This window comes from Ooceraea biroi, chromosome 9, assembly GCF_003672135.1.
Source record: "Ooceraea biroi isolate clonal line C1 chromosome 9, Obir_v5.4, whole genome shotgun sequence".
NCBI classification, from domain to species: Eukaryota; Metazoa; Arthropoda; class Insecta; order Hymenoptera; family Formicidae; genus Ooceraea; species Ooceraea biroi.
Genome location: NC_039514.1, coordinates 13,340,323 through 13,361,649, shown reverse-complemented (window position 1 = coordinate 13,361,649; position 21,327 = coordinate 13,340,323). Strand labels below are relative to the sequence as shown.

At 38.5% G+C, this 21,327-nt stretch overlaps 4 protein-coding genes across 4 annotated transcripts; all 4 read right to left on the bottom strand.

The window, feature by feature from the left end:
- Positions 1–566: 566 nt before the first annotated feature.
- LOC105277347 lies at positions 567–2,343 on the bottom strand. Its single transcript, XM_020030997.2, has 3 exons — positions 1,788–2,343; positions 1,314–1,592; positions 567–1,100 (listed from the first exon to the last, which is right to left on the bottom strand). The coding sequence occupies exons 1-3, from the start codon at positions 2,252–2,254 to the stop codon at positions 1,082–1,084; spliced, it is 765 nt and encodes a 254-aa protein (XP_019886556.2). The 5' UTR covers positions 2,255–2,343; the 3' UTR covers positions 567–1,081.
- On the bottom strand, positions 2,302–19,339 carry LOC105277385. The gene is made up of 21 exons (XM_026972648.1): positions 19,332–19,339; positions 19,278–19,287; positions 18,975–19,134; positions 18,632–18,895; positions 18,227–18,440; positions 17,844–18,159; positions 17,126–17,433; positions 16,434–16,760; positions 15,421–15,794; positions 15,232–15,332; positions 14,587–14,925; positions 13,935–14,350; positions 13,571–13,748; positions 13,080–13,242; positions 12,373–13,003; positions 12,137–12,271; positions 11,829–12,072; positions 8,300–8,572; positions 5,970–8,166; positions 3,437–4,417; positions 2,302–2,375 (listed from the first exon to the last, which is right to left on the bottom strand). The coding sequence occupies exons 1-21, from the start codon at positions 19,337–19,339 to the stop codon at positions 2,302–2,304; spliced, it is 7,713 nt and encodes a 2,570-aa protein (XP_026828449.1).
- On the bottom strand, positions 11,506–12,265 carry LOC113562597. The gene has a single exon (XM_026972393.1). The coding sequence runs from the start codon at positions 12,159–12,161 to the stop codon at positions 11,652–11,654; it is 510 nt and encodes a 169-aa protein (XP_026828194.1). The 5' UTR covers positions 12,162–12,265; the 3' UTR covers positions 11,506–11,651.
- A 201-nt stretch (positions 19,340–19,540) lies between the features above and the next one.
- LOC113562658 (DC-STAMP domain-containing protein 2-like) lies at positions 19,541–20,581 on the bottom strand. The gene is made up of 3 exons (XM_026972647.1): positions 20,433–20,581; positions 19,919–20,194; positions 19,541–19,750 (listed from the first exon to the last, which is right to left on the bottom strand). The coding sequence occupies exons 1-3, from the start codon at positions 20,579–20,581 to the stop codon at positions 19,582–19,584; spliced, it is 594 nt and encodes a 197-aa protein (XP_026828448.1). The 3' UTR covers positions 19,541–19,581.
- Between the last annotated feature and the right edge of the window lie 746 nt (positions 20,582–21,327).

Here is a 21,327-nt window from a genome sequence, read left to right as displayed (position 1 = left end):
GAAGACACGTTTGCGACTATTATTAAAGTAGAAAAATGCCAGACAGTAATGACACGTTCTATAGTGGAAGAGTTATAACTTTGTTTATGCGCTTTTTATGCATACATGTAATAACGTTTGTTTTATGGAGATTATGAAATGTATTATTATCAATAATGTTATTTAATTGGAAGATAAATCTTGACACATGATGATGATGAACAAGATACTGTGTAATATGTGTTTACCGACATATTCCAGGTAAACCCAGTTATCAAATATCAGATACGTGCATCGAGTAAAAACATGTTCTATTAATCAAATATTATTCACTAAATATTATCACAATTATTGTGGCGGACTCGTTTTATTTTTCAAGTTTTAAGTTTTAAGTTTTTCAACGTAAAAGGCGTACATATAAATGTACATGATACACATGCTGAATAATCCTTATCTTATGACCTCCAGAAACATCTTAGCTGGTATCATGCCATAATATTACGACATTTAAAGTCCGCTAAAACTTTCCGATTATTTTGGTAAGGTCAATACGAATGCACATGTAACACAATATTTTTTGTCCATAGTTGCTCTGTTGAAATATTCTACATATTTATTGATCATGAAACTATAATAATGCAAGTAGAGAGATATTATAAGGAAAATCGCGAGATTTACAAGTGACCTCGCTAACTGCAAAACCGATCACGTATATAAACAATTTGCGTTAGTAGAACGCTACTTACTCGATAAGACGACATAAGAATCGGATTGAGAAATAGCCACATGTAGATGTAAACAGGGACTGTCCCAAATAATCCGTTAACATCACTATTTGTACGGAAATATCAATGTTGAGCGATATTCATGGTTCACTTCTAATAAAATAAGCAGAATCGTAGAACGTATCGTAGAATTTTAAATTCCGTACGCACTATGCACAACATTACATTCGTATGACTGATCACTAATTACAAGTACAATTGATTAAACATTTTCTTTCCGTATTCTTCACTTTCGGATTGGTGAGCGCCTTTTTGCCTTCGCTTTCGTTCGCTGCGATCTGGTGAATCAACGCACCTGCACGGCCTCGGCTACCGGGCTACCTCGGTATAATACAGCTGCAGCAAAGAATGCAATAAAGAACCAACAACAGAAAGTACGAGGGTCTCACGTACGAGCCTCATTGTAAACCGATATTCGTACGTTCGATTAGTCGTAAGATTACCAACGCTTAAGCGATATCGAACGTCACAGTTTAACTTTTAAAAAACCACACGAAATCATCTGCGACACAAAATGTGTATCGTCAGTGTATATCTTGATTTACTCACATGCAGGGCAAATTCTTGCAATAATAACATTTCGCCAATGGTCTCCTATGACTAAGCCTTCCTTTCCTGCATCCGCATGGCGACTGTTTGCAAACGCAGCCGACACGACGAATCGGTGCCGATTTTTTAACGGTGCTTTTACGCTCGTTCCCAGGACTTGAGTTACACCGGCAATTACTCGGCGACGTGTTCCTGGGTGACTTACTTTTACGCGATTTACTTCTGGGCGACTTACTTCTAGACGGTTCGCTCCTAGGTGACTTCTCTACCTCCGGGCATCTAATTAACGGCACAACAAGAGGAAAACAAACGTTTAATTAATTGTACTGGAAAAACGTGAGCAACTCAATTTGTTTTTACCAAGATATTCTCCAGAACTTTCCCTCTTTCATCTCTGATATATTCATCGAGAGGAATAGTTGTATCAGCGTAAATCTCCATTCCAGAAGATTTCTCAGCAACCAGCTGACATACCTGACATAACCGTTAGCTTTCCTTCCTTCCACCCTTTCATCTTGATCGACCTGTGACCCGCAGCGGCAGGGATTCCTTCGGCATCGCGTACAGTATATGGACTCGCTCATCTTCTGCTGCAGTTCGCTCATCACGTCCGAGAAGACGTTCAGTCGCTGATAAGGTAACTCCTCGGGGCGTTGCCACTTCAATCTCTCGCAGCAACGGCATTCCTCGGTGGAATCCGAGCGGAGATCTGCGGGATCCCTCGCGAAATACCGCCTGATTTCCCTCTTCGGCTTCCAGCTGGTGACTTGAATGGTTCGGCTCTCATACGGTTCACCGACGACCCGTTTGCGACTAGAATCGTCACCTCCGCCGTTCTGACAGTCGCAGACGTCTGACGACAATCCGCAGAGCGAGCATTTTCCGATTGGTGCTCTGCATGCGCACTTATCTTGAGGATTATCACAATACACGCAGATCATTGCTTTCTTGCAGTTGCAGGAACTCTTTTTGATCTTACGGCGTTCCGTCAAGCCAAATGTAGGGTGCCAAGACTGATTTCTTGATTGGGCATGATAGATACACCTAGCTGGTGATCGGCATCTATTGGAATGACGAGAAAATAGATTTGCGTGTCAAACGATTTTCACCCTTGAATTAAAGAATATTTTTAAACTAAAACAATTTATATACAGGGTGTCCCGGGTTTTAACCGACAAATTGCGGGAGCATATTCTACTAGTGGAAATAAGAAAAAATTCTTATATCGAGTTTGCTTAGAAATGCTTTATTACAAAGTTATAAACCAATATTGAAAAGAAATATGAGTAACAACGGAACATAGTGTAGAATTTGCAAGGTCGAAGATGTTTATGTTATGTGTATTCACATGTATTCATGTTCACTATGTTGAAACGATTCAGTATGATTGTTACTTTCACAGCAGTAGCCGTTAGATTTCAATCGTCGTGTCAACTAGCAATTACTATCAGAATGCCAAAAGTGTTTTCAAATGAGGAATACACCGATATTCATTTCGTGTACGGATTCTGTGACGGAAATGCACGAGCTGCCGTACGAGAGTATTAACGTAGATTTCCTAACAGGAGAGTACCAGATAGATTTAAAGCAACGAATTACTAATTCAGTTACTGAGATGCAACAAAATTTTCAGGAATGTCGTACTGTAACAAATTCTGTACTACGTCGATGTCTAGCTTGCATCGATGTGTAAGGACAACATTTTGAAATGCGTCACTAAATCATTGCGTACATAATTTTTATTTTTGCGAAAAAATCCGTTGTTACTTATCTCATATTTCTTTTGAATATTGGTTTATAACTTTGTAATAAAGCATTTCTAAGCAAACTCGATATAAGAATTTTTTCTTATTTCCACTAGTAGAATATGCTCCCGCAGTTTGTCGGTTAAAACCCGGGACACCCTGTATAATAATTATATAAATAATTTATATATAATAATTGAATATTTCTAATTTAGATAAGAATATATAACACGAGGAAGTCTCATCATACAATCATTTCAACCCACCTATAATCATTTCTGTCAGTCATTCTTGAACAGTTGTTACATGCTGTATATTTGCATCTGCAATCTTCGTAAGATTGACAACGGATATAACATACATTTTCTCTGCACATACATTCTTTCTTTTCTTTGCAATAATTCGTGCAAATATGCGGGCTATCCTTCAAAGACGAAATGTCACGAAATTTCGGTTTGTTGATCTTCAAACAGCTTTTTAAGTATTGTGTCGATGCACAAATACATTGTTCTATTGACAAATGGCAGTGCGTGCAGTCTTTTTTCTGCTCAAGTTCGTTGATCTTGCAAACACAATCATCGAAAGCGTTATTGTATTTGCACTTGGCAATAAACCTCGAGCAATCTTTCGACACGGGATGTAGCTTGCATTTACAAGCTATAGATTCATCTTGCTCTTCTTCCAATTTCTTTTGCGGACAGGCTATACGTACCTCCGTACACTTGGCAGTTGAGCAGGTATAATCAAACGGATCAGAAAGTGACTCATATTTACAAGAAACGACCCCTTGTGACTCATCTTTTCTCTCTATTTTCTTTGAGCAAGGTACATCAACTTTTATTACCGCTCTTGTAAAATCCTCCGAAACTATGTCTTTGCCAACGACACTCTCTGAAATATCGATAATCTCCTTTGCAGTAGCTTCGACTTCGCCTATTTCAGGTACAAGTGATACTTCCTTTTTCCTTTCTTCTGTGAATTGCACAATAGGCTCTTCGCTTACTTCTTTTTGCAGAATTGATTCTTCCTGTAGGATTACTTCTTCCTGCGGAAAAGGTTCTACATGTGGAATTACTTTTTCCTGCACTGTTTCTTCTCGAGTGACGTATTCATTTATGGGAATCTCAACGGGAACAGATTCCACTTTAGGTTCTTGACGCTTGGGTTCAGTTGTTGCAGTTACGATTGGTAAGAGATGCGATCTCTTCGCCGCGATAATGCGTAGTAATTTAGGCATTAAATGCGTCTGATTTTCACTTGATGTCACTTGATCTGCTTTTTTACTTTCTTCAGGAACTGTAAAGTCAGCTATCGGAGCAGTCGGTTTTGGTCTAGCAACATGTACAGTATCCCCAATTTCTATGGATGAAATATAAAATAAATATAAAATATATTTATATTTTAATAATATTAATATTGTTACATATTGTAACAAATTAATTAACAATAGTTTTTTAATAATATTACCAAATTAAAAGCATTATCTCCATACTGTTTAAATTCAGATTTACGTAACGTTTATAATAATTTAATTCAAAATTTATGCTATTGGGTTGGCCAAAAAGTAATTGCGTTTTTTTCCAATAGATGGACATACATGTCTTAAAATGTAACTAACTTCATTCTAAACCGCAAATTCATTATGTAGGTTAACAACTCACAGTTCAAGCTTGTTTTAGAAAAAGAAAGTACACGATTTCCTTAACAATTGTTTGTTTGCCGTCGATTTCAAAATGGAAAATCAAAAAGAACATTTTCGTCATATTTTCTTTTATTACTTCCGAAAAGGGAAAAACGCTGTACAAGCTCATAAAAAGTTATGTCATGTATATGGCGAAGATGCTTTAAAACTGCGGCAGTGTCAAAATTGGTTTACTAAATTTCGATCTGCAGATTTTTATGTGAAAGATGCACCACGCTCAGGAAGGCCAATCGAAATTGATGATGACAAAATAAAGGCACTGATCGATTCGAATCGGCGTTTAACGACACGAGAGATTGCTGAGAATCTTAACATATCGAAATCGAGTGTTGAAAACCATTTAAAACGACTTGGATACATTAGTAAGCTCGATATTTGGGTACCACATGAGCTCAAAGAAATTCATCTCACTGAGCGTATTGACATCTGCGATTCTCTTTTGAAACGTGAGGAAAATGATCGATTTTTGAAACGTATGATAACAGGCGACGAAAAATGGATCGTCTACAACAACGTCAAACGAAAAAGATCGTGGAGCAAGCGTGATGGACCTGCTCAAAGCACTTGAAAAGCAGATATTCACCAAAGAAAGATTATGCTGTCAGTCTGGTGGGACTTTAAAGGTATTGTGTATTTTGAGCTGCTTGCAAGGAATCAAACCATTAATTTAGACGTATACTGTCGTCAACTGGATAAATTAAATGATGCCATCAAACAGAAACGTCCAGAAGTGGTGAATCGCAAAGGTGTTGTATTTCACCATGATAACGCTAGACCACGTACAAGTTTGGTCACTCGTGAAAAATTGTTGCAGCTTGGATGGGATGTGTTACCATAATGTTACCACATCCACCATATTCGCCAGACCTGGCACCATCAGATTACCATTTGTTTCGTTCTTTGCAAAACGCCTTGAATGGTAAAACCTTTACTGCTGATGAGGATATCAAATCGTTGTTGGAATTGTTTTTTGCTGAAAAAGATAAGAACTTTTTTGAGCGCGGAATCATGAAGTTGCCTGAAAAATGGCAAAAGATAATCAAACAAAATGGACAATATATTGTTTAATAAAGTTTTTGTTTCCCATGAAAAATTCGCCTTTTATTTATATAAAAAAAAACGCAATTACTTTTTGGCCAACCCAATATATAATATATTGATAGCAATTGCGAACGTATAATTAAATTAATAAGTTAATTTGTAATTTACCTTTTATATGCGTTTCTTTATTAACATCTCGTCGTTCTTTTTCATCATCAATTTTCTCTCGTGTTTCTGAAATACTTTCTAATTGCGTAACGTCTTCTTTGTCATCTATAACTGTCTCCTTTACTTCAATGTTTTTGGTTTCTATTTTATCCTTAAGTTGCACCCTATAGTGTTTAATTACGTCGATCAGTTTTTTAAGTGATGTATGCAAAATTGATTCTCTTGGCTTTTCTTCTGCCATTTCTTTTTCCTTTGGAATATCTTGTACTTCCTCTTTCTCTTTCGAGTTTTCTTGTATTTTTTCGTCAACCTGATTATTTTTGCTCGATGTCAAATCTCGCGTCGTAAGATCTTTCAAGACCTTGTTCTGTTGTTCAAGATGGATCTTTGTTGGTCGATTGAGAGGCGATCTCATTTTTGCTGCTCCACGTTTATCAATCGGAATCTTCAATATTTCTTGTGGATTATGATTTGAGGTAAAATTTGGACGATTAGGAAACTCCATACGTGCTAATGCTGTAGAATAAACGTTTCTTGATACTCGTTGTTTTGAATATTCAACCGAGCCAACTGGGACAATCGGATTTCTTGATCGATTATTCAAAACATTTCCCTTTGTTCGTTCATTTTGCGTTACATTCTTGGCAAACGTCAGTTTCGTAAGATTATTAGACACGATATTAGACTTGTCGTTAGACTGAACCATACTTCCAACATTTCCAGCATTCTCTTTTTGGTTGTTTAAGTTTGCCATATCTGTATTTTCTCTCACAAGTTTATCTTTTGCATCGTTTAAAGATACGCTGTCGACATCTTCTTGGCTGGCAAAGTTCGAGTCAGGAATCGTCTTAGAAATTGTTTCCTTTGGGGCTTCCCCGGAGTCGAGAAGCGAGCTCTTGCAAACTGTTACTTCTTCCGGCGGACCTTTCGGTTCGCCGACTGTCGTCCCACAAACTGCGATATCTTTCGGAGGCTCCCCGGCAACGAACTCCTTACAAACTCTCGTTACTTTCGGAGGTTCTTCCGAATTTTCGAACGTTGTTCCGCACGGAATAGCGGCTCGCGGACATTCCGCCGAATCCCCTAACGGGCTTTCGCAAGCGGGCGTTTCCTCGCAATGTTTCTCGGCATTTCTGAACGGGGTCTCGCATACAGTCACAGTTTCGACTAACGCGCTGGAAGGTATCTGGCATACGGATATTTTTTTTGGGCACTCCACGTTATCGCACGGATCCTCCGAAGACTCCTTGTCGCCTCTGCCAACGTTCGCGCAACGATCTTCTTCCTCCTCCACAATGCAGCTGCACGTGGGCCACCTTCGAGTCGTGGGTTCCTTTCGGGAATCTCTGAGAGGTTCCTGCGGTAGCTTGCAACCCGCCTGTTTCCACCAAATATCGTTACGGTTCAGCATCGGTTTCTGAAGTCTCTCGTTTCGATATTTGCCACTGTTGGTGAAGCACTCCTTGGGAACATCGCCATCCACCTTAGCGCAATCCGTATAGATCGATCTCGGCAACCAGCTACTGCCATCAATTGCATCACACGTAGTGGATCTGACATTCCTGCAAACATTACTGCGCTCGTCATTTCCGTATCGAGTCCCTCGTCCCATGCAGATCGCGTTCAACGAGGAGCCATCGCTATCATCCATCTTGGCTCTCGTCTCTAATGGATAAATCGTGGTCCAAGAACATGCGGATTCGTCGCACTCGTTGAAATGTAAACGCGGAATTACGGAATCCAACGAGTCCTGCGGGAGATCCGTGCTGCTGAAGCTTGGATCCTTGCAGCAGCAACCGTCCCTGGTCGAGTCCCTGGAGATCGCGTCTTGGCATTCAGTATCCTCGTCAGTCACCTTGATATTTATTTGTTCCTTGCTGGACTCGCTTAATTCCTTCCTATAGCTCCCGTGCAATATTTTGTCGTCACGAACAGCGTTGTCACTGTTATCGCTGCTGCCGTCTTTTTCCTGGTGAACAGAATTAGTTAGTTGTTTCGCTTGTAATTTCCTTCGTTTTTCTTGTATGCTGTTTAGCAGCTTGCAGGATGACGCGCTACTGGCACTGATGCATCTTGAATTCGATCGTTCGGTAGTTATATCGGAACTTGTCTCCGTGCAGGATTGAAGCTTCAATCTTCTTTTGCTTCTCTCCTGTGGAGTTATCTTTTTAGTATATGAATGATTTATTATTAATGATTATTGTATATTACTTATGATTTGAACAGTCGTTGCGCAATAACGTTGTGCAATAGCTATTAGTAGCTATGAGTCAAGTAATAAATTCTCTCTAATAATGCACACATGGGAAAGAAGAACTTAATAAACTCACTGGACTATTAGTCTCCGAGCAGATATAAATGTTAACATTTCCAGTCATTCTACGATTGTTGGTATTTACGTTATTCGTTGGTTTTGAGTATCTCTTGCTCTTTCTCTCATTGTTAATCTTACTTTTTACAGGTATTGTGTCCTCATGCATTTCGGTACTCATATACGAATCATCGCGTGTCGTAAACACGTTTTTATGCTGCGGCGAAACGCGGCTCGTTGCTTGTCGATCGCTACGTTCATTGAGCGATTTTCTTCGGTGTTCTTGCACCATCTGAAATCGATATTTCTTGGCAAGTTCCGTTAATCGCGATGTAATCGGTTTTTTCTCTTCTTATTTCAAAAATATTTAATTTATCCATCTCGCCTTGTTTATCAATTATTCTTTCTTCATTTAACCAGTCAAACAGTCGATATTTCTATTTAACTTCACTCTTGGAGAAAACTCACGACAGACATTATAAAACAATTTTAAAAATGAATCGTGGATACTTGCATTCTAGGTACCATTGAATACTGGCGCGTCGATTGTCAACGGGGACAGAAAGCCAATGATGATGCTCGCGTCACGAAAGGGATGAGCTACATTCGCATCGCAGAAGGATGCCTCTCGCACAAGAAATATCGTGCTCGCATCTCGATTGATTACAGTCCTTAAATTCTCCGCTGTTCGAAAGAACTTCACTGTTCTGCCGCTTGTTTTGAATTCCGGTTCTGATCTCGAGCCGAGAGAACTTTTCAATGGCATTATTGCTTCTCATGATGCATGTTTTTCTCAGCACGTTTTGGTACCGTAATGGATATAACAAAAAACTAGCGTTCTTCTTATATTCGTTATTTTGTTGCTTCCGAGAGTATTGTTTCCGGAAGTATTTAGATACCTTCTCATTAAAGCCGATCAGTATTATTCATACTTGAAAATTTAAACCATTGGTTAAGTTTCATATTCGCACTGACGTGATGCTGGTTGAGAAAGACAGACTCTCGAAACAAACGATTATATATTTTTGATTCTTATAACAAATTAGACAATTAATATACGAGTCAAGTTTTGATAATATCGGATTTTTTAAATTTTATTTTATTTTCTCTCAGAAAATCTCGTAATTAAATTAGTCTATAGCAATAATAACTTAATTAAAAAGTTAACGAGATTCAGCGAACGAGTACAGTTGTTACATTTCTCTGCAAACGAAAAGGTTTTTTTATTAAAAACCATTGATATGACGTGGCGGTAATTAAAAAATCCAATTCTGAAAACGTTTATTGAACCAGTTCGTACAAGCTTTAATTTTCTCGTTATATTCTCAATTCGACAATATTTATGGATGAATATGTCGACCGATATGCTATTTATACGTAGTAATTCTAATCACATTTCTTATCGAGTCACAACGTAAATTAAATAATCCTTTGTGATTTACGAGCATTTGCTATCTACCTGGAAACAGAACAGTCATCCACCCTCTCTTTAAGGGTACCAGTAGATCAATCTTCATGTAGCCTTGACCCGCGTCAACTGTGATTGGACGTACTAATCAGTTGTTTGGCCATCGTGACGTTCAAGACACACCACCGACCGATAAGAAATATGTTATTTGTTTCTGATTCCGTTAGCCATTGCAAATGTTTTCAGTGAGATCAGCGCAAGCTACTCGTATACTCGGTTATTCACGTAATTTATTACATTTATGTAACAGCGAGCAACGAGAGTTTTTTAATGTAACATCAATTTTTTCAAATATTTGACAAAATAAATGCGTTACGCATCGTAATTTTTTTCAATAGATAGTTAACAAGCGATACAGCCGATAATCGTTAATTCCCTTTTTCTTTTGCAATGCGATACGTCTGCTGTTAAACTTGTCAATTAAATTTGTTTTTCTGGATTCGGATTCTATAGAACTCGTTTCAGCAGAATTGTGAATTTGAATAATGTCATGAAATATAGAATACCAACTTGGATTATAAAATATCTCTTTGACGCATTGACTCTGACGTATTTATGGAATATTATTATTATCCATGCTTTCATCGGCCGAAGTCGAGATACCAGATAGATGTCCGTAAGAATAACTACAAATTGATGATATTTCGCTGAACGATTCGTTTTGAAATTGTTTTGAGGATTTCGCTTTGTGAATTACGCCACGCTTGTCTTGATACTCGTTAAATCTTGGCTGCAAATGTTGATTACAACATTAATTACATCTTACTACATGTAGTGCGCCGAGGAGCGTATATTAATTTAAAGTCATTTTAGCTTCTTGTTGAATGCTACACGTAAAGCAACTAAATGTTTCCAGGGAGTTAATAATTATAATTTATACGAGCGGGCTTTAACTTTGCTAATCCCTACTAAATTGTGAATATTGTCGACTGATTAAAGTTTCATTTACCTTAAAGCTGTTAACTGCTTTGCCAGATTTCGATGCCATCGTAACAGTTTCACGATCTTCATTTTTGGGAGGAAATAATTGTTTTAAATCTTTACATTTGTCCGCATGTCGAGATAACGATATCAGTGACTGTTCGGAAGTTTTTACGAATTTTTCCCGAAATTCGCGTATTACGTCTCTAAAGGATTGCGTTTCTTGATACGGAAGAGTATTCCCCTCGATTAGCCTCGTGGAAGTCTTGTATGGTATCGTAAATAACAAATAAAGAGCTTATGATTAAAGATTGATAGAACTATATCAAAGTATTATTAGATACTCAAGAACCCTCTCAAGAATCAAAAAAGATAAAATTGAACTACGTTTACACTGCTTTCACGTGAAAGTCAAAATTGAATTTTTTCACCAAAGTTAATCTGCTCACAGATTTATGGGCATCGCACACAGTAGAAGTACCGCAGGATGTTCGATCTCTCGACCTGGTACTTGACGAGGTATCCGTGCCTCGAAGAGCGCACAGTGCCGTCCATCTCCTAGCCTCTTGTTCTTGAATTAATCTCATTTTGTCATGTTCTTTCAGCTCATCTATTAATCCTGAAGTTTGATACGAGGGGAGATATTTTTTCAGTATAGGTATCCCTAATCTTCCTTCCTGTACATTAACGTCGTATTTTCTTTTTCTTATTTGCTGTGGTTTCTTTTCTAGCGAGCTGCAGTTTTATAGTAAGAATGAAAAAATTTATAATAAAATTAATGAATAATTTATAATATATCATGAAATTTATAATATAAGTTTTTAGATATTATTCAGTATGTAATATAAAAGGACAGTTCAAATTTAAATTAGATTTTGTCACGTAAGTGTTCCATAAATTCCGCAATAAATTCCGATTTTTATTTGAACTATTCTTTTAGTATATTTAATTAAGATTCTTTAAGAAAACATTATGATTTATTTTAAAACCTCATTCCTGCAGTATGTAATGAGCAAACATCTGCATAGCTCGGAACGCGATGCGAAACTTCAGTTATACAAATGTTTTTAGTTCCTTCATAATGTCTATAAGAATCACATGTGATATGCTCGTCGCATGGATCGAAAGATTTTCGTTGATCGTGATCTTGGTAACTAACGACTTGTTCAGGTGCCTTATATTGAGGCTGAACGCTGCAAGACCAGGCTTCCGACTCGCTTGTAAGCGCTAAACTGCAGGCATTGTCTTGCTTTTTTCGAAGATTATCTCTATCGCGAAGATTGCACTGAGTTTGGCGATTCTCGCTTAATCCGGCCACCGGTTTAAGTGCAGAAGTAACCGTTCCCCGTCTTCGAATATCGTCCGCCCGACTTGTACGCGAGGAATCCTCCTCACGCCGCATGCTGCGCGAAGGAACATCGAATGTTAAAGCTTCACTACGAGGTATTACACTAACACGTGTGTTACCTAGAATGCACCGGAGTTTGCACATCGCAATCACGAGTCTCCTTCTGCTTTCTTCTGCAGTACTGCTTTTCTTTAATCAACGTTGCCTTGTCGCGAAGCTTTCGTCTTCCTCGCGGCGAGCTGCAGCCGGGTTCGCTGTAACACATTGCGTTACGAGAATTCTATCGATTCCTTGATTATTTGGTCCTTAACATTATTTCTTCTTTATTGCAATTTTATATAATTCTTTTACATACCTTCTTTTGACCCATCTTTTTCGTTTTCTCTCTCTTCTCTTCCCTCCTTTTTCCTCCAAATCAGATGCTTTGAACATTTCAGCATTTTGATCGGAGTGTAAGATCTTATCACTTTTATCGTATCTTTTAAATTTTCGAATATTCCCCGTGGACATTTCTGTAGGTTTTCTTCCATGCGCGATGATCTGCGAGTCTCCTTGTATCGTTCCAACGCCTTCTTCAAATTCTGTGGATTTCACCGCCTCTCTATCATCGATACGTGTTTCCGTTGCTTCCGGTTGCTTCGTTAATTTTTCTTCGGCAGATTTTTCACACCTTTTCGCTCGGTACGTGCCGCTGTGCAACTCCGAACCAGCTAACGGATAGTACAATTGAGGTTTATCATTTACTCTTGATGTCGACGTCTCTGCTTTTCCTCTCACGTCTAATTTTTTAGATTGTTCTCCTCTGACAAAATATTTTCTTAGAATTTCTTCTTGTGCGATATTATTTAATTCCGCAACTGCTCCGCCAGTTTCAGCCAACAATTTTCTTTGACCATCTCTAGACGCAATTTTTTCTAAGACTTCTCGTTGATTCGTTTCGATTTCCATTGATGTTTTTTTAGTAATAATTTGTTCCATGCTTTTTCCTGGAAATTAAAAAAATACGCTATTAAATACTTTGCTATTACTTTTACATAAAACTTGAAAGTGAAAGTTTATCACTTTGATTCAATTCCCAATTAATAGATAGCAGTTCTCTATCTGTTTCTATCCCCTCCGTTTTAGGTGCTTCGTCACTTTGTTCTGTTACGGCACTCATATCTGACTGGCAGACTTTGCTCTCTCCTTGAACGTTGCATATATGCGATGTACAGGAACAGGAGATCTGAAGTAAATTTTATCAAGAGAGCCTTGAGTCGATTATGTTGAAAGCATAATTATATATTAATATAACGCAATCACAATCTATATATAAATAATACAAGATTACTATTATCAAATAATATCTTAAATAAATTGTGTGAAAAATGTACATCCGGGCATATTTTATCATAAAAATTATGTTTTCAGATATAATATCGTATGTTTGTAATATTTTATTTAAAACCAGAACTATATACGTTCTCTATACGTTCGTCAAGATTTCATAACTAGTAATGGCGATGGTGATAAGCGCTACAAAAATGGGAACAAGAAACGACGAGAGAACATACACGAGTACAGACGTTGCTGGTGACGTGTCTCTTCAATTTCTGATGCTCGACACATACTCTGGTGTCTGCTAAATCGTTGATGCGCTCTCCCGAACGAACGCACATCCGTGTCGATCGCTCGTCTTTGATCTCGTCCACTTCGAAATACGCTGTATCTCTCGAAATCGATTGCAAGTACCTGTAACACGTGTTACATGCAACATAAATTGCACGCTTTATGTAAAACAGTTACATTGCAATCTTATTTATTGCGAACTTAACTCTCTCTTTCTCTCTCTCAAATTTTATATTCTTGATATTTTATATCTAAAAATAAAAAATTCCAAATACTTGTAATTGATTCGTGATTTAAATATTCAAGTACCTCGGCAATTGCGTCGTCGCGAATTTCTTCTCGTGAGGATGTTTCAGGTTCGCTGGTTCCCCGGATCTCGCACGAGCACCCCGTTGACGGCAGATCGTCCTGCGTCGCACACGATGCGAGTCGTAGTCTCTGCTGTAAATGTTATCCTCGGAATGGTCGTCGTGGTCCGGATGGATTTGCAAACAATCTACTTGCCGATTATGCGCTTCCAAGAGCATGCTTTGTTCATCCTCCTCGTCGGTGGAGGACGATAAAGCGCAGGACTCCTTGCATTTTGCGTTCTTTTTTGTGGTACGGATTCGTCGGTACGTACGAACAGGCGAGACGGATTGATTACCAGGAAGCATCTGAGCTATCTTGTCCAGGAGAGACGGTTTCCTCGCCTTCCATTCACCGTCGCTGTCGCGATCGTTTCTCTAAGAGAGAATAAAAATTCGCTGTATGAACAGGCTCTAATACCTATAAACCAATATAATAGCTATAACCAGTCCAAAGATAATTGATTAAAAATTGAGTGTATATACGTTATAACGACGAATATACCAGCTATAAATCAATATACTAGCTATAACCAGTCCAAAGGTAATTGATTAAAAATTGAGTGTATACCTATACGTTATAACAAAATAACAGAAGTTATTTTTCCACGTACCGTGCTTTTCCCGAGCCAAGGAATTTTTGCGAGTGCAGCGAGAATTCTCTTTACACGACTCCGCTTTTTTTCTTTGACGGCGCCGTCCTTTAAAAGTAATTCCTTGGAACCATCGTCCATCTCGATGTGAACCACCTCTTCCTCATCCAGCTCTTCTGTGGGCCAAGACTCTGTGTCCGCTATTGACGTAGACGAGCTGGAATCTTCCTCCTTGCGCGGGCAAGAGCAAGATTTTCTTTTCAATCTGGTACGAAGTCTTCTACGAGCCCTTACCACGAAACAGGACGTCGGATCCTCGCTGGTCGAGGTAATCTCCTCTGCTAATGCGTCGTTAAAAATCTGAATTGGACATTTATTGCTTAGTCCTTGATTGTCGACAATGAGTGTTGGAAACCGACTTGCTTTTTATGCGTAATTAGAGTGTGAACTTGGATGAAGATATCTGAAGGAATTATAATGACATACTTTTCCTTATTTAATAATTCACAGACACAAACTGTTCCTGAGATTTAAAACTTGCGGATGAATCTTCCGAATAATTTGGAAAAGTTTATTATTCATTTCGAGCTGAAGTTCTTCAAAAAACTTTAGATATTTTCAATAAAATGACGTAAGAGTCTCTCGACCAAGAACGCGATATCTCACTTGGATCGTAACATCCTCTTTGATTTTCTGTGCTTCTACGTCTTTGAAGGGAATCCTGCGATGCACGACTTCAATCTCTTGCGGCGATTCATCTTGATAAGCTGGAATATATATGTACATCAACGATTACTTTAAAATTTTTTAGATAAATTACTTGGTGCAGCGCGGCTACTTCGTTGGTGTACATACTATAGCTATAAATCGAATCTGAACTAGTTTCATCATCATCTGTTTGCACAGCCTTATCTTTTTTTTCTATTTCTCTTTCTATTTTTTCGTCTTCTCTTTTTATTTCTTCAAATATTATTTTTTTTGGTAATTCTTTTTCCACTAATTCTTCCTTCGATAATTCTTCTGTCGGTATTTTTTCTTCAGACAATCTTTCCTTCAATAATCTCTTATCTGGCATTTCTTCTTTCGGTATTTCTTCTTCCGATAATCTCTTTTCTGGTATTTCTTCTATCTTTATTTTTACTTCTGGTTCTTTTTCTACATGTGGTATCTCTTCCTTGATTATTGGCACAGGCTCTTTTTTTACAATTAATTGATCGTCTGATGAATCTCTGATTTAATTTGGAATAATCGATAAGAATGAATAAGAAATATATTAAAATACACACACACACACACACACACACACGCACGCACGCACACACGCACACACGCACACGCCACGCACACGCACGCACACACGCACACACACACACATATATATGGTGAGGCACCTAAAACAGGCCACCTGAATATCTCGGCTGTTATTGATGATAGAAAAAAATGTGTCAGACCAACCTTGCATGGTTTCGAGGGACACATAATTTGTTCTAAATAGTTTTTTATTAGGTGGACGCGTAGAGGTCATATGAAGGTCAACTTCTTTTTTTTAAATGGTATGATATGTTTTAGGTGCCTCACTCTGTATTTGTATGACATAATGTTGTTCTTAAATATAAAAAGATCACAATATTGTGAAATTATAAAAAAACAAACATGATTCTTCTAGAGAATATATTTTTGAAAGAAGAAAGCTAATTTACACTTCTCATATAAATATAATATATAATGTATACAAAATAAAAGAACAAGAGAATTAATGAAATATATCGATATATTACCCGCGCAATGTATAGCAACATATGTTTACTCTCATTCTCATCTGCTTGAGAATTTCTCGTTGAGGATACAACATAATTATTAGAACTCACTTTTCCTCACTCATATCCGTTAGATCGCCATACTCAATGGGTGATCGACAAATCGTGCAGAGATTCTGCAAGTCCGCAAAACATTGAATGCAGAACAAACCGACGCAGCCAGGTGTGGTGCATTTAACGTGCGGTTCTTGATCGGAGCGCTCCACGGCGCCGCACAGCAGACACATGTTCTGCTTCTGAGGGAACAACTTGTTCAGAAACGGGCACATCGCCAGGCATCGCTCCCTGAACGTGACTCTTTCGATCTTCTCACCCTCAGTAATGCCGAACTTGCGACGCAACTGGCGCCGCGCGAATTTCAGAAAACTTCCTCTCGATCTACGCGAGTTTGGGTTCATTAACCAGACGTCGGTCGTATGTACGTGAAAATGGTTCAAACGTAAAGGGAAGCAAGTAGAGTCAGTAGACAATCGCATAATCGATTTACTTCATGATCTTTCTTAAGAAGCGACTGAGAAATTGAATCTTTAATCTGTTTACTGCAAATCTTTTCACTAGAATAATTCGTCGAAAAATTCAATCAAACAACACGGTGCAACTAAGTTAGTTATCCGATGTCGAATTCGAGCGAATAAATCTCGATGATATTCTGTACGCGCAATGCATGTAAAATCTAAAATCTATAATTTGTCTATTCGACGCACGTGCGCCATTACTCTATTAGTTAATTGAAGATGCATTACCTAATTATATGATTATACAGCCAGGCGGCCCTTTGCTTGGCCCTTTCCGGGTGATACTTGCACATGACGACGTGGCGTAGTCGCAACCCGTAAGGCTCAAATATCGCCATGATCCAGCAGAAGGCAATCAGTGTTACGATCTGCGTGTACCTGTCTAGATCCGGGGGAATAGGATCCGGGAGGCAGGGCATCATATCGATCTCCGGATCCTTCGCGTGTGGCGTGAACGCTTTCACGATGCTTCGATAAAGGTCGGCGAGATAGCCGTTGCCAGACACGTAGACGCCCACGGAACTGGGTCGTTGGACCTGGAGAGATCGATATGTACGTTCTGCCATCAACGCGCGATATTACCTCTCCTCGTGATTATTCTACGCCAAGCTATAATCCGACCACCGATCGTTGACACATCCCCGCGCACCCTGTACGTCTCGATAACAAAGTCATGGTCCTAAGCTAACGGCACGGTGTGTGCGACTTGATCCCTGAGTGTAGTTCGATTGTGATTTCACTCTTCAGTAATCCTCTTTACAACAGTTTGCGGATTAAGTTCTACTATCCGCGTACATACATACTTTATCATGAGAGAAGGGATGAGAGCAGCTATTATTTAAATACTTGATACACGCGTACGCGAAAGTACGAAAGAGCTTGAAAAATGATACACAAATCCAGACGCAAACTACGGTTTCGGGGAACGTTTGTCATGGAGATATACCTTCGTTTCGATCCGTCCGTGATATCTAATAGTGCTCAGGATCCAATAAAGACTGTAGTCTGCCATCATATGGATGCAAATCTTGAACGTCGTTAAACACAAGAAGACGGCAGATTTTGTGAGCTTCACTCTCTCCACCTTAATTAAGGTGATGGACGTCAGTGGGATGTATTGATTTCTCTCGCGACGATTTAACGGCAGAATGGTCTCCTTATCTTGACGCGTCCTTATTAGATCGATGGTGCGCAGATCGTCAGTCAAGTATCGATTGTCGAAGCGTTCATTCGTTAGCCACTTGTGCCGATAATGCAACACTCTGGAAAGCGTTTTGATTTATCACTCGCCACGTCGGGCGTTATCCGGACAATGCGTGCAAGCTCTACCTCAGCAGCATGAAAAAGATGAAGAAAGTAGTCATGAAGCTCATCCAATCGAAAACGGCCAAAAATCTGTCTGTTCTCGATCGTACTTCGGTGATTATGCCGGTCGATACTTCTTCGAGGGTTCTACTATGGTTCGTCTCGAAGTGGAAGGAATGCGAGAATTTCACTTTAACGTAAAACATCGCTCTCATATGACGAGTAAACCTTTTGATCTCTGCACAAAGGAAAGATATTAAACCTTGTATCGAAGATACGGCAGTTTGGCAATATCGTATTCAAATCTGCTAAAACTTCCTGCAATGTAAAATTCGTGTGTTGCTACTTAAAATCGCATAATTTAACAAAATTTTCCAGTGCATTGCACATTTCTAAAGCAGACACGGGCAAATTAGTTTAAACGCGTACTCTTCCGCACGGCATCGACTATAGTATCGGCGACATAAGACACGAGCATGCAAATGAAGTCTAAAGGCTTCACTATATAACATAAAGCGCTGACGATGTACGTCAAATTGCAAATCCCTCCGAAAACCGGGCCAAGCTTTGCTTTGCAGTCAGCCACTGCTCCTTCGAAGACTCTCTGACACCTGTCGAATGGCGTGCCGAGCTTCTTGTTGCAGATATTCACGATGCTGCCGAGCCATTGAAAAACCGACGTGATCACTCTCACTGAAAGATACATCTCCAAAGTTACCGAAGGCCGATCGATCGCTCGCGAGAAACCGGAGAAAGAAACGTGGTAACTTACGTATGCTAAGCACGAGTCGCTTGATAGCCACAAGAGTCTGTTTAATCCTCTTTACGACCATCTTCACTGTTTTTATTACTTTCGATATCGCGTCTCTTAAAGCGTAGAATGGTTGCTTTATCAAGTCAACCACGTTCTTTACGGCTTGCTTCAACTGCTCCTATAAACGTAGGTGTGTGATCTACATTAGTAATGATGGCTCAAGATGGTAACGATTGGAGAGAGTCACGTGTAAATCTCACAAATTCAAAGATCTATGTAGAGATTTCATGCATCCTATCCTAAATGTTTTAAACGTTCGACTATTGGTTGGCTAACCAAATATATTTAGCGGAAATTACGTTAGTTTATCTAAGCAGTATCATTGTGTCAAGATAGTAAATATATTGAATAATACTATAAATAACGTTCAACCAAGCGAATTTTATTTTTAATGTGAATTTGTGTGTGTTATTTATAGTTTAAATATATATATATATATATTTGAAAAATTCTATTATATTTACATATTTTCGCAATGAATACATATAAAAATAAAAACACAAATGAATTAAACTGATTGATGAAATCAGTAATGTATAGATATAAATGGAATGTATGAACGAACTTACCTGGGAAAGCTTACCTGTCCACAGACTAAAGATTCCGAGAGAACACTGATATTGTGCAAAGTATTCTTTCCTGGTCCAGTAAGAGTTAAAATAAAAGCATACGCCATCAAGGCTTGTCTACCACGTTTGGAAAAGAACTGCGGCAGCAACAAAAACACGATACATCTGTGCGAATCATAAAAATTTATGAAGAGATATACTGAAGAGTGATGGAAGAGAGAGAGAGTGGAAATCTGAGATATGATCTTTAATGCTTCAAGATAATTTAAGGATTTTGAATGTGCGATAATAACGGTGATATTGATATCATCGGAATTCGTTTCACACTATTACCTCACGCGATGTGAAAAAGCCAACCCCAGTGTGAGAATCACTCCGAGAAGCGAGCACAGCATTGTGGCGGACGAGAGGGTGAAGTTCAGTTGAAACACGAAAAATACGAAGAACATGTACGTGAGAAATATACCGCCCAGAAAGCCGAACAAACTCTTCAGGATATAATTCTCGAGCGTGCCGTCGATCCGAAGAAGCCTCGCCTTTTTGTAAATCCAAGTGTACCTTATAACGGAAATCACTCGAGTCCAGAAATGCTTAACTCTCTTCCTGCATCTACAGAAGTGCAGAAATTACACATTATTGCTCAATATTAAAAAGAGAATAGATTACTAGAATAAAGAAAAAATTCGTACGGCGCACAGAATCAGAAAAGCTGTCAGAATTCTGACAGAAACAGTCACATATTGTCACTTGGAAATCCAAGAGACAATACGATAAATGTGTCAGACTTTCCGAAGACAAGTATTGATCGAGCGCTTTCCTATCAAGAGTTACATATTGGCAAGCGCACTTTAATCTTTTTCGTCGGAGACGTTGCTTCAAAGTGAGACGCGGCTTGGCACCTTTGGAGATCTCGATCGATCGCAATTTCTCGTCTTCGTATCTTAGCCTAGCCTTCTCGAGCTTCTCAGCTTTTAGGACTAATTGAAAAAATGCCATGTCGTTCGCTTATTCCATGTAATCTCTTGTACTATTTGATACTGAAACATCTATTTTTTATGAATTATATTAATTATTAACTTCTTACGAATTACATTAATTATTAACTTATGTCAAGTCACTATGATAAAAATGTCACTGCACATCATGAATATCATGATTTCTATATTGAGTGAAGTTTACAACAACTTGTTTTCCTTTACATTGTGATCCTTCGTTGTCTCTATATTTTATGCAAAAATAGATAAATAAATGTGGATAAACGTGCTCTTGCACAAGTATCGATGGCTTTATCGAAGTATTCACTATTTTTGCACAAGTATCATTATTTTTGCACAAGTACCGATACCTTTAGCCAAGAGTCGATACCTTTACTCAAGTATAAGTAAGTAAAATCGATCGTTACTGCTCGGTGCAACCAGCATCTGATAATAGAATAGTTGAAAGAAAATTTGAAAAGAATTTTTTAATTTTTTTTATTATTTCTTCTTCGGGAAAAGTTAAATTTATTCTTTGATTCTTTATAATATCTTCTTCAATTCTAGAAATGTTCGAGCAGATAATTTACGTACAGAAGAAACTTTTAGCATGCATTTCAAAGCATATATGTAATAGTGCTTGTAGCATGGTCTGATATAGTGGAGTTCCAATTTCCGTTACCAGCCAACGATCACAGGAGACAGACGCCGATAGTTGAACGAACAGTGATAAAAGCCTGCATGTTACGAGATTCGACTTATCAAGCG